General features: G+C 36.4%; 3 protein-coding genes and 1 non-coding gene across 4 annotated transcripts; 3 read left to right on the forward strand and 1 right to left on the reverse strand.

Moving 5' to 3' along the window:
* LOC104265431 lies at positions 1-542 on the forward strand (the record flags this gene model as incomplete). The annotated part of the gene is given in 1 exon segment (XM_009859435.2): positions 1-542. A coding segment is annotated over 1 exon segment (459 nt), but the record flags the coding sequence as incomplete, so codon positions are not given.
* A 50-nt stretch (positions 543-592) lies between these two features.
* Positions 593-733, forward strand: LOC113475840. Its single transcript, XR_003397627.1, has one exon. It is a non-coding gene; the product is annotated as a U4 spliceosomal RNA (small nuclear RNA).
* A 245-nt stretch (positions 734-978) lies between these two features.
* LOC100185709 (cGMP-dependent protein kinase 1) lies at positions 979-4,889 on the reverse strand. The gene is made up of 7 exons (XM_002132120.4): positions 4,434-4,889; positions 3,937-4,062; positions 2,924-3,156; positions 2,485-2,569; positions 2,044-2,201; positions 1,340-1,431; positions 979-1,226 (listed from the first exon to the last, which is right to left on the reverse strand). The coding sequence occupies exons 1-7, from the start codon at positions 4,715-4,717 to the stop codon at positions 1,134-1,136; spliced, it is 1,071 nt and encodes a 356-aa protein (XP_002132156.1). The 5' UTR covers positions 4,718-4,889; the 3' UTR covers positions 979-1,133.
* A 1,962-nt stretch (positions 4,890-6,851) lies between these two features.
* On the forward strand, positions 6,852-10,452 carry LOC100183343. The gene is made up of 4 exons (XM_002127114.5): positions 6,852-7,723; positions 8,208-8,310; positions 9,591-9,720; positions 10,064-10,452. Exons 1-4 carry the CDS (start codon positions 7,568-7,570, stop codon positions 10,302-10,304), a joined length of 630 nt encoding a protein of 209 aa, XP_002127150.1. The 5' UTR covers positions 6,852-7,567; the 3' UTR covers positions 10,305-10,452.
* Positions 10,453-12,516: the final 2,064 nt, after the last annotated feature.

A 12,516-nucleotide genomic window follows, 5' to 3' on the forward strand; every position in this document is an offset into this window, starting at 1 on the left:
AATTACTTCTGTACCTTAAAAACAAAATTCCGCTCATTCCAAATAAAAGTAAACAACCTGGCGATAATAACAAATGATAAACTATTCAAATTCGGAATTGTTGACTCAGGCCAATGCGTTTTTTGTGAGAGTGCACTGGAAACAGTGCATCATATTTTCTGCACATGCCCCAAAGTAATTTTATTCTGGAAAGAAGTTTCCGACTGGATATGTGCCACTTTACGCACCCCTTTTGTATTTCAAGATGAGCATTTTCTTTTTGGTGTGAGTGATAACCCGATAGTTTCTTGCTTATTACTATGTGCTCGCTTTTGTGTATACCGCTCTAAAGTAGCAAAGAATGAACCGAAATTGCACATGTTCTTAAGTGATGTAAACAGAATGAAAAACGAAGAATGGATAATAGCAAAAAGCAAAAATAAGAAAGATGTGCATAACTTAAAATGGAGTAACTTTTAAAAGTCAATTATATACATCGTATTTTCTATTTGCTGCTGTGTATTTTCAACCAACTGTGCTGTTGCGCCTTTTTATTATAATAATAAAAAAAAAAAAAAAAAAAAAAAAAAAAAAAAAAAAGACATTTATCATTATCTTTGCGTGGTGGCGGTATCGTAGCTAATTCGGTTTATCCGAGGCGCGATTATTGCTAGTTAATAAATATTTTTAAAAAAGTGAAATTTATCGATTACATTTGCATTAAAACCTATTGTTCAAAGCTTTTTCACTAAAGATTTCCTGGAGTCGTTGTACTGAGGGAAGTAAAACTTTTTACGTCTCATGTTGTTAATATTTAAAAAATATTGATGTTGACTAGACTCAGTATGTAGGACATTTGAAAACGCCTTTCAGAGTCGTGAGGCTTTGATCAGTGTTTAGTTTTGTAAGAGTTCTTTGCTTATTCCCAATTAGGACGAGAGAAAAGAGAAAAACTTGAACTGTATTATCCCACCCTACTATACGAATTTTAACATAGAATTGTGCATATGGAAAATTTATTCGGTGCAATGTTATATATGGCCAACAGGTATGTCAAAGAAACGACTGATACAAACAGGTAGAAACATGCAAGCAAGGTAAATAGTTATGCAGATAATTAGAAGAATGATTATCATGAAGTACTTCAGCCAACTTTACGTTCGCGTCGTTAATTTTAAAGGAGACATCATTCTTCCAGAACGTAAGTCGTTCCAGTTAAATCCGTAAAACCAATCGTGGTGTGGAATCTGCAAACAAAGGAACGCTGATTATTACGTCAAAACTTGCGCGATTTATAATTATGACGTCACAGACGTGCAGCGTGAAAACGCGAAATAATCAACACTGAAAATGCACTTACGTCTGCCCCAAGTCGTCGCTCAGGTTCTCTGTAGCAGAGTGCTCGTATAAAAGTACACGTGATGAAATCTAAGGTGCTTGGGAAGGCTATTTCTGTAACGAAGTTTAAATGTAAAGTTGTAGTTTTAAGTAAGGTGATATTGACAGCTGTATAAAGTTTAATAACTTAATTGGTAGTATAAGGCCCACAATTTATGTGTTAATATAAGCGATTGCGCCATAGCAACCTTAAGGGCCATTATTTTAAATTAAACCTTAGAAAGGGAGTATAACGCAACATGTAATTTGTGTCTTTGAATACAGTAACGAAGATCAAATTAATAAAAAAAAACAGCGAAAAGAATGGAATTAACAGCAAAACTACAGTCGTTAAAACACGTTGTTGGTAAAACTATACAAGTGTTAAAAAATGTGGCTGCTAAACCCCTAACAACATAGGCACTACGCAGAAGTATTCCAAAAGAAATACTGCGTAGATAATAGGGTGGGGGAAGATGGGACACCTGTAGCACATAATATCCATGTATATCCCGATCGTGTTTTAAACAATTAATAATGGTCTTTTATGGGAGTTGTGAGGATATGGTTTCATAATTCTTTGAATGTTCTTCGTTCACAACCAAACTGGACGAGGAAATAGAATGAACAGGTGTCCCATCTTTCCCCACCTAACTATATAGGATGTCTACATACGCGTGGTCAAACCTGTTATGCCTCGTAGGGTAGCTTTGTGCGTGTCAATCACAGCATTCCGTCTGAACGGCGATCGGCAGGTTAAAAGTTCGTAAGTTACTACACCAAGTGAAAAGAAATCAGCGCTGTACGTGTGGCCAGTATGTAGTATTACTTCTGGGGCGATGTACCTAAAGAATTGTTATATAGTCTAATTAGTATCAAGTGTAATGAATAAATGAATGCATGGTGGGACAATGGAAGTCGGTATAACACAGGTGGTCTCCTTTATACACCTTATGCCCGCTTATAGGAGTTGCCACGTATGCAATTTGTTAAATGATTAGTTTTTAGTATTTATTGTTAACCTATTAGTGACCACTGGTAATCGAATGCAATATAGCTCCAAATATTTCTAATCTTTTTATCTGATTATATATTCTACCAAGTATAGGTTGATCAAATTTTATTTACCCTGGTGTTCCACAAAAGGTATAAGTTGGTTTGGTTGGCTGGTCCAAGGTTTTACAGAATCCAAGATCTGCCAGTTTCAGAATACCTAGAAAAGAGACAAGTTTATTAAAGAGAGTCTTCTAAACTTGAAGACCTGCTGCCATATACTGATGTTGTAGCTTTCCTTGCTCTTATAACGTAACAGGTAAGTAGCCTTTGGCATTAACCTCTTACTCTACTTATATAGTAGGGGTGCTAGAAGATGGGACACCTTTTCATTTTATTTTCTCGTTCCATTTGGAATTATAAAAACGTGTCCTCACGATTTCAATAGACCGTTGTTAATTGTTTAAAACACGATCAGGATATTTGAATAGTATGTGTTAAATGTGTCCCGTCTCCCCCCATCCTACTTTAATAATGCTGCATTTTATTGTGTTATAAATGTCAAATTTCGAACCTCCTTCTCCTATTAGCAAGTTCTCGGTTTTGACGTCACGATGTATGACGTGTAACACTCGATGGAGATAATCCAAAGCTTCAGTGATGCAAGCAACCACGAAGCGGGCCACTGCTACCCCCATTACACCATGATGTTCCAAATATGAGAATAAGTCACCCCCAAGACACGCTTCAGTGACCAGGAACACGTGGTTCGAGGTTCGGAAGGTTCGGTATAGCCGAGGAATGAATCTGAATATATAAAGGTAAGTTCAGTTACTGTCATATAGGCGCCTATCTTTTTGAAAATCAGGGTGCTCTTTTAGCCATTTGCTAAGTTATTAATTATCGCGTTATTACCAATTACGTGTTACTATATTTACCCCTATAATTTACATGGGGTATCATATTTAGGCATGTTTGCGTTCCCATGGAGGAGCCTGTGGTGTAATCGTAACACCATCGTGAACTTTTGGTTATTAGTCAAAGGAGAAAGGCATTACGTTTTCAGTAAATCGACTTATAGCATGCTATAGTTCCGCTTGGCTTTTCGTAAATATAAAATACGTGAAACGAACTCATTTAGGGATCTTTTTGACATAAATTGTGGTTGTCGTACGTACTATCAACTTAAAAGGTCTTGTATTGTCAAGTTAACTTTTCGTGGGACCAAAACTTATTAAGGTTTTAGGAAATGCGATAAGAGGGTTTGTTTTAAATAAAAACTGGTGCTATAAACTGTTGGTATAATACTATATTACAATTAGAAATAATAAGTGTACATAAATGCTCTTATTCGTTCGCCCATTTCAAAAAAACATATACCCTCTATTATATTTTATATGGGTGAGGTCGTGCATTGGACCTGAGATTTGACCAAAGTTGGTCCATTATCTCCATTTACCCTTTAGTGTTTTGTTATTCCTACACAGTAGCACCAAATTAGGATAATCCGCAGTTTTACGAATGTTCCGTATCTCCCTTTAGAATCACACACGCTTGTAAACAACTTATTAGCTTGCGGCTACTTACCTTGATTCCGCCATCTTCAAAACTTCCTTTTCAGCTTCTAACTGCGATTCTTGTTTTGCTTCAATTAAAGACTTTTTACTGATTTTCTTCAACGCGAAATATTCTTTTTTATGCTTGGTCTGGGAACTGAAAAATAGGGAAACAAATAAGACGTTATGTGAAATGTTATTATGCTTACATTTACAACTGAAAAAAGGACATTTTTAAACCTCGCTTCGTAAACTTAATGCGCGGTGAGAGTATAACATATGAACATACAAGTTTAAATTATTTAACATCGTATGTTTTATAAACTAGTTTCTATTTTTGGAAAGTAGAATGACAGGTGTTGTGTTAAATATATTTAAAACCATTATCCGCCACGAAATCGCTATTACATCCATACATTACAAACGTAGCTTTACGTTCTTTAATAATTGGCCCATCTTCTATGCAAGTATGCAATGCATTGTACAGACTTACGTCATTAATGACGTCGTAAACACGTCACAACCCACCTTTTAAACTTTACGAGGTCGACTCTTGCGTAACCCCCACCACCTAAGTAGCGCACGTGATCAAAATCGTCCAATCCGATGTCGTTCCACTTGAATTGGCTTTTGCTTCTCAAATTACTTGGAAGAGATTTTGAATTGTCTCTAGCTTGCTTGCTGATGCACGGCGGGGATTTCCCGGATGACGTAGGAAGGTGACGATTCGAAACATCTGAACCGAACCCACTATCTGTAGAAGCTTGGTCCCATTGAATGGCAGATTTCTTTGCCTTGTTTAAGCTTGTCATATTAATGTGTCTCCACAGTCTATACACACATATAGAACTGTGAAGGAAGATGGATGTGTGGTCAACTGTATCGTCACGGCCTATTTAATCTAGTAAGGGGGATAGAACACTTTTAGCACATAATATCCAAACATCCTGATCGTGTTCTAAACAATTAAGAATAGTCTATGGGAGTCCAAGGGTAAGGTTTTATAATTCTTTGAGTGTTCTTTGTTTGCTACTAAATGGGCCGAGAAAATAGAATGAAAAGGTCCCATCTTACCCCACCCTACTAGATTAAGTAGGCCGTAACTACTATACAAATGTGTCATGTACTTAATGCATTGAGTAGCCATGCATGGTATATGGTATACCAAACCACTTTACATTCATCCAACCATTAGGTAAGATATGCTTTCCTCCTACATTGTGGTCTAACATACGAGATTGGCGAGCAATTAATCACTCACTCTATCGCCTAAATATGTATTTAGCTCGCGCAAGTGGTGTAATTTACACAACTAAACATTATAAGACTGATACCTAATCTACTGCGGTTCATATTAGTTGGGTCGGTTATACACTTAATAAAACTCAGATACAAAATTAATTTACACAACTAGACAATATAGGGTGGAAGGAGATGGGACATCTTTTCATTCTGTTTAATCGTCTCATTTAGTAGAAAACAATGAACATTCAAACAATTATAAAACTGTATTCTTACTCCCACAGACCGTTAATTGTTTAAAACACAATCAGGATAGTTAAATTTGAATATAGTATGGCTTAATAAGATGTCCCGCCTTCCCCCATCCTTCAGTATAACACAGATTCCCAGCTAACTTCGTCAAAACGCTTTCAAAACGAATATGACTGTCCTACACCGTCTAAAACTTTTACACAATTATTTCGAAACCAAAATTAGCATCACGTAACCTAACATGCGTCTGAAATGTTCTACCACGCGTGTGCGCACAACAATCGTCCTCTGCTATCACGTGAGACGTTTTACAATCCCAACCAAATGTATGATGCCCCGGGCCATCGCAGAACTGTCGCAACACTTTTTTTACTATCAGCCAGGAAGTCAGAATTCTGTTTTCGAGCTTTCTAAATATTTCTCTATTCGACACTTTGTCTCGATAATTCTGGAGAATCGCACTTTTGTTTTGCTGGGACTTTTCGCCATAAAACGACCACAGGCGAGAATTTTCTCGCGTGGTGAAAAACTCCAGCGGTTTTACGAAGCGTTATCATTACGTGCACGAACTGTCGATCACAGATGTGGCTTTGTAATAGGTTGCAAATACTCCTGCGCTAACTATGCACGGCAAATAAACGTAAACACGTAATATTTACGATGACTACTAAACACATCGTCAATACTTTGTCATTTTAACTACATACTTCTAATTCCACACTCATGTAAACTTGTACTGCATCTACTGGATGTTAAAATATTTACCTGCGTTAAAAAAACATTTCCAGTGACCTTTTAATCCGGCCCAACATTATTCACAAACTAATAACAAAGCTATATATAGTCAAAACTACACTTCCCACAACTGTTACAAACATACGATCAAAACTTAACTTTACAAATCAGACCATAAATCTGTAAACTATACTGTATATAGGGTGAGGAAAGATGGGACAGGTTTTTAGACCATTTTTCTAGTTCCATTTAATAATAAGCAAATAACATCCAAAGAATTATAAAACCGTATTCTCACGACTTTCATACACCATTGTTAATTCTTTAAAACACGAACGTGATGATAGGAATATAGGTGCTGTAGGTGTCCCGTTTTCCCCACTGTACTATATATTAAGTTATGACAACGAAGTCAGTTGGTGACTTATTTTGCGCTTTTCTGCTTTAAAATAATGCTTTCTATCCGAATATACATCCGCTTGCAACACGGTCTGTAAATTAAAACTGCTAAATTGTTTTAAAAAAGAACGAGCGCCCAAACCGTCTCCTATATTTATTGGGAAATAAATAATTCATACACGCGACAGCTGGGTGCGTGGCTTGAACATGAACTTATACAAAGTGTTAGCTTCATATGATTATCTTCTAATTTCTTTTAGAAGTACCATTATCATGATAGCATTGAATTAACACAAAAATGCCAACTCGCTCATACGTTATACTGATATACGTATTAAGCCGTTTAAACAAAGTCTTTCTGATACATTTATTGTGTCTGAGGTGTATTTATACAATACAACCATAGACTCAAGATATTTTAAAAGGTAGAAGTTCAATCCTAGTCTTTAAAAAAGGGTTCTAGAAGCTAATAACTGTGAGCATACTGCATTTATATATCCTAAGCCAGCAAGTTGTCATGCATTACCTTTAAAATCACGTATTGTAGTTTACACGTAAATACTTTCTATGTCGCACAAACGAGGCAAACACATAATTACGTATCTTTGCACACGACACGTAAATGATCAACTTGGTATTATTTACCAAGTTACCAAGGGTACTTCCCCTTACGCATTACTTCAGTTTCTAGTCATTCGATTCCGTTCAATGAAACGTTTGTTTTCGTTGTTTCCACGGCAATCTTTGTTTAATATCAGACCAGTAGTAGCCTTGTTTTATATACAGAACATTTCAATATAAGTACGGATAGGTTAAGTTAGTGATTGCAAAATTCTGTGTAATTGCTTATCAGTATAAACACCATTAAGACACATGTTTATTGTGTTATTTATATAGGGCTGTTTAAACAGACTATTTTACAGAACAGAGCTAAGATTAATTGATTAAACGAATAAAAGTAATTTTTTGGGCGTACAGATCAACAAATTGTGGTTACGCGAGTATTTCAGTTTTATAAGATTTTATATTGGGAAATGAAGTCAGTTCTAATATCAGGCGCCCACTCCACCGGTAAAACTACATTGCTTAACCATCTGCAACAAGTTCAACCGAAAAAGTTGTCGAAAACACCTTTGATGTTTTCACCCGAAGTCGCAAGAAAATTTATGGCGGAAAGTGGTTTCAATACTGTATGTATAGATAGATCAATATAGGTACATTGTATATGTAGTAACATGTTGGAGCAAGATGGCCCATCTTTTTCTGTCCCTTGTAAGAATATTCTCACGACTCCAGAAGAGCGTTGTTAATTGTTATATGGGATACTATGTGCTTTCATCTTGCCCCCACAGTATTATATGGCATGACGAACGTTTTTGTGGTACAGCAATATGCGACAATTACTTTTTACAAAGGGTGTTCTGTTTCATAAGCCTCGTGCCGGCTTAGGGGTTACAAAATGTGTGATTTTTCGTTTTTTTGTGATTTTGATATATGGCTGAATTTCGACAACAAATAAGGGACCACCGCCGGGTTGGACCAATCGTCGTCTCTTGCCCAAACATACGCCCATAATGGTAGCAGCGTCGAGCCTCGAATCCAGCATCACTATAAAAAGAGGAAGGCATACTAAACATTATATCGGTTGTTATACACTGTGTTGTTCATAAACAGGAAACCCAACAATGCAAACAAATGATGAAAAAAATCAACTTTCTGATCTTGGATAAACAATACGAAAGGGAGCAAGAGATGGAAATAAAAATGAAAGATTTAGGTAAGAGCCATTTAATTAAACAACAACCGATATGCGCTTCAAGCTTTTATTCATTTTTATATTTAGCATACTTATATATAACCACGGCCTACTAGAGATACTAGAGATAAAAGACTACCTGTAGGTTATCTTACAGTTAATTTTAAACACTTTATTAATACAAAACAATCCTAATACTATCTTTGCGACTAGTATACACCTTCTTTTTTAAATGAATATTCAAATTAAACTTTATACTATGCTGATATGTTTACACCCAAACAATGGATAACAATGGGATAATAATGATGGCTGTGACGTATAATAGGCCTTCTAATTTCAAACGTAAAATGTGAATTATCAGGCCGTATCTCTAGTAGGCAGTGTATATCAGAGCCATAGAAATACAGAGTAGTCCAACCCATTGTTACGTAAAACACAAATTGAACGGCAATTTGGTTCCAAAATAACACAGTAGGTATAGGGAAAATGTATGTTTTTCGGTAAATTACAGAAAAACTTGGGCCTAAAAACAAATTTAAAGGTTGAAAAATGTAAAAAACATGTGTTATTTGTTTTCTGTGTCCAAAAAAGTCAAAAATTAGAATTAGAAGCGGTTAATTTGCGACATTTTAGTCATTTAATGCGGCTAAATTTATACATTTAAAAAAAAAAAGTTTGGTAAGGTAAATAGAAGCTGTTTTACACCTTCCCACAAAAGGAAAACACAAACAAAACTTAACAAGTTCGTTTAAACCCATTGTTAAAGTCACCACTTTTGCTCTATTTTGGACACACATAGACGGCAGTTGGACTACTCGGTGTTTATAGGACTCTGGTGTATATAACCTATAGCTAAACTTCCTTTTCTTAACTGATGCTTAAAACTGCAACTATATGCTGGTGTGTGCAGTAATTAACCACCAAGTACATTGTACTGCTTTTGCGGAGATAAACTAACGAAAAACAAACTGTAACTAAGTTTGATCATGGCCTACTAGAGATTAAAATTTAAAATTTACCTTTTACATTCGAAATTGGAAAATCCATTGCACGTAACAAACAGCTTTCACGGTTAAAGGGTAAGTTCCTGCCACCATGCAACTTGAAGTACCACAATACATAGGAGGGGGAAGACGGGACACCTTAAGCCGATAATAATAGAATATTCTTATCGCATTTTAAACAATTAACAACGGTATTTTTGAATGTTCTATGTTTACAACATCATGCGACGAGAAAATAAAATGAAAGGGTGTCCCATCTTCCCCCGCCACCCTACCATAACAACAATACAACAGGTTACAACGAAGCGATATGCATCTATGATCGTGGTGTCATCGATCCAATTTGTTACTTGGATATGTACGTAGGAGAAGAAGCAGCCAACAAAGCTCTTTCTTTATCGAAAGTGAAAGAAATGATCACGAGGTATGCTGCGGTGGTTGCGATAAAACGGTGCGACGAAAAATAACACATTTACCGACATTTTCCCGCTTTTTTCAACTCCTTCCGACCTATTTCCCTACTTTTTTCGACCCCTTGTCGACCTTTTTTTTCGAACTCCCCGTCTGAGTTGGGTACAGTAATTTAATTGTAGGAGGAAGTCGGGGCAAGAGATCGAGACGTGTTGCAATTTTAACATTTCTTGGTTAAATCTTTCGGAATATAGAGTTAAGTGTTCTATGCCTTTTTTTAATTATAACTTTTGAACAAGTTTATGATACATTTTTAACTACTTTTGGTTTAATAATTCAAAGTCGTTCTGCTCCAGAATGCGAGACGAAACACAATGCATTGTCTTCGTCATAATGCCGCAGGAAAAGTTTATTGAAGACGACGGAATTCGCGTCGAAACTTCCGGTATCAAAGAATTGTTCAACTATGACGACATTATGACATCATACTTGGATAGAATGGGCGTTTACTATCACAGAATTTTGGAAGAAGATTTATTTGACAGGTCAGAGTTCGTCCAGCAAAAAATAATTGAAAGGTGGCCGCAGTTATTTTAAATTTTGTTTGTAATGAATATATGATACTTATTTTTCTTGCTTTCTTACTGTGACTGACAACTATCGTTAAATATCCACACTGTTAGCAGCATTGAGCATCGAATATGGTTCTGTATTTGACTATACGAGTACCTGACCACTAAACCACGAAAATGGACAATTTTATGCTGTTAGATGTTTCGGCAAAGCCAGATTCCAAATTTTTTATGCTTATATACAAAAAATAAAAAGTAACAAGGCAGACACTGGAATGGAAAAATAAAAATAATCGTTATGGCACAAATACCTATATTATTTTGGCGTAAAAAGTGTGTTCGAAAATTAACATTTTATGTATCCCTCTGTAGCTTTGGTATGTTGACGCTTTGTATTTTTTTTGTATTTTTTGAGCATGTACGTTGTAGCTGAAACATAGTTTGTTTTATTTTTGTAAATGACCACATTTAGCTTTAATTTTAAATTACGAAATCTTAGTAAGGTTTCCCAAGCTTTGCTAAAAAAATACCAAAAAACTATTATCATGCTTTTTGTTTTTTACCGCTTAGTTTTTGGATCTGCTTACAATTTTTTTTTATTTATCCGCGTGGTGGTGTACACGAGCAATAATCGTCGTGTTTCACCGCCCGACATACGCATTTAAAATAGACTGTGATTTTTATTATCAGTATTAAACACTTTATCGATAAATACAATAAAAGTATTTAGCAGAAACTTTATGGTACAAACTTTAAAAACGTACTTCAGTCATTTTTTTCTGCTTGTTTGCAGTGCAAATGTGACGTCATAAAGACTGCATGACGTCAATGGGAATGATTAATAAGGTTGGAAAAAGATAATATCTCTGTCAGAATGCGGTTTAAGATGCCATAACGGGCAATTATTATTAGTAGACTATCGTGGTAGGGAACATATGGCGTTTAATCATGACTTATCACGTTAAATCAACAGCTAGAATGAAATCTAAAGGTATTTCTCAAGCGACTGTTGATGTTTTTACCAAATGTCATTTTCCCCACTTCGTACAGTGTTTGTTTTGTGTACGGTACACATTGTGCGGGTGCTGGAATTCATTACAATCGGTTTCTGTTCGTTTTGAAACATCGACGGTCGATTTTTCGCTGTTTTAAAGGTTTTGAGGGTTTTTCATACGGCTTGCAAATTGCTTAAATGCTCTCCACAGTGAAACAGTTGTTTGTTACGAAAGTGAGCCTGTTCTCACGTCATAACGCCGTTTATGACTGTGCTCTAATGGTGCGTTAAAGCGTGGTAAAAGTGCAGAGATTGAAGACATAAGACGTGCGCCTGGTTCAAGCAGATTTTATTTCCAGTCTAATCACGGCCCCCTTTTTACGAAACCAAACCAAAGCAAAACCCCTAAATGAATACGCGGCTGTACCAGTAACTTTATACCCCTTCCCATGCAAAATTCGTGTTGCCTATTGGGTATATTGGCAAAACATATTCGAAATCACGCATACGTGTGTCTTACTTTCACGACACTACTTGACCCCTGGTGACCTTTGACGTCACCAACTTGGGTGGCGACGAAACTTAACACGAAACATACTGGGTGGCTGTTATGGGAACATTAACCAACAATGCGAGATTGTTTTATTTTTCACCTCACCCCAATATACAGGCAGTGCTCTCCAAATCAGATCATATTTGAAGGGTCTTTCGCTCAAGGAGTTTTATGCGCCCTTCTGGTCCCAGAGAGATAGTTCACATATTTTCGCTCCCCTGAGACAAAACACGCGTATTAAGGTCACCCGGGAGGGAACTAGCCACCCCCACCGCCAATTTGCAAAACTAACATTGCAAACGCTATCGGATTAAAGACTCAAAATAACCTGGGTGTCGTGTGGACTTATACAACGCTACACCAGCTGCAATGAGTTTCACAGAAACTGCTTACCAAATCAAACAACGCTATCGTGGAAGCAAAGATCCATGTGTGGTGTTTCACTACAGGATTAAACTCCTGATTTAGCCTAACTGTGTTGTCTTAGTACTTTAAAAAATCGCTCTGACGTCATTATTTGCACTACGCGTGTGAAATCGGCATCTGGGTTAAGTTGGACTAGGTCTCATACATCCACAATCAAACACGCAAATCAATATAAGCTTCCGTAAAGCAACGATGCGCTTCAAATTAAAATCACATATATTCGGCCAAAACGTGATCATTTGGGTAGAAATGATAATTTATGCG

The sequence above is a fragment of the Ciona intestinalis genome, chromosome 2 (assembly GCF_000224145.3).
Source record: "Ciona intestinalis chromosome 2, KH, whole genome shotgun sequence".
NCBI classification, from domain to species: Eukaryota; Metazoa; Chordata; class Ascidiacea; order Phlebobranchia; family Cionidae; genus Ciona; species Ciona intestinalis.

Coding starts and splice junctions, on each gene's coding strand:
- LOC100185709 (XM_002132120.4), bottom strand. CDS start 4,717: ATGACAAGCTTAAACAAGGCAAAGAAATCTGCCATTCAATGGGACCAA. Junction 4,063..4,433: donor GACCTCGTAAAGTTTAAAAG/GTGGGTTGTGAC, acceptor CCTATTTTTCAG/TTCCCAGACCAAGCATAAAA. Junction 2,202..2,484: donor ACCTTTTGTGGAACACCAGG/GTAAATAAAATT, acceptor ACAATTCTTTAG/GTACATCGCCCCAGAAGTAA.
- LOC100183343 (XM_002127114.5), top strand. CDS start 7,568: ATGAAGTCAGTTCTAATATCAGGCGCCCACTCCACCGGTAAAACTACA. Junction 7,724..8,207: donor CGGAAAGTGGTTTCAATACT/GTATGTATAGAT, acceptor GTTCATAAACAG/GAAACCCAACAATGCAAACA. Junction 9,721..10,063: donor GTGAAAGAAATGATCACGAG/GTATGCTGCGGT, acceptor GTTCTGCTCCAG/AATGCGAGACGAAACACAAT.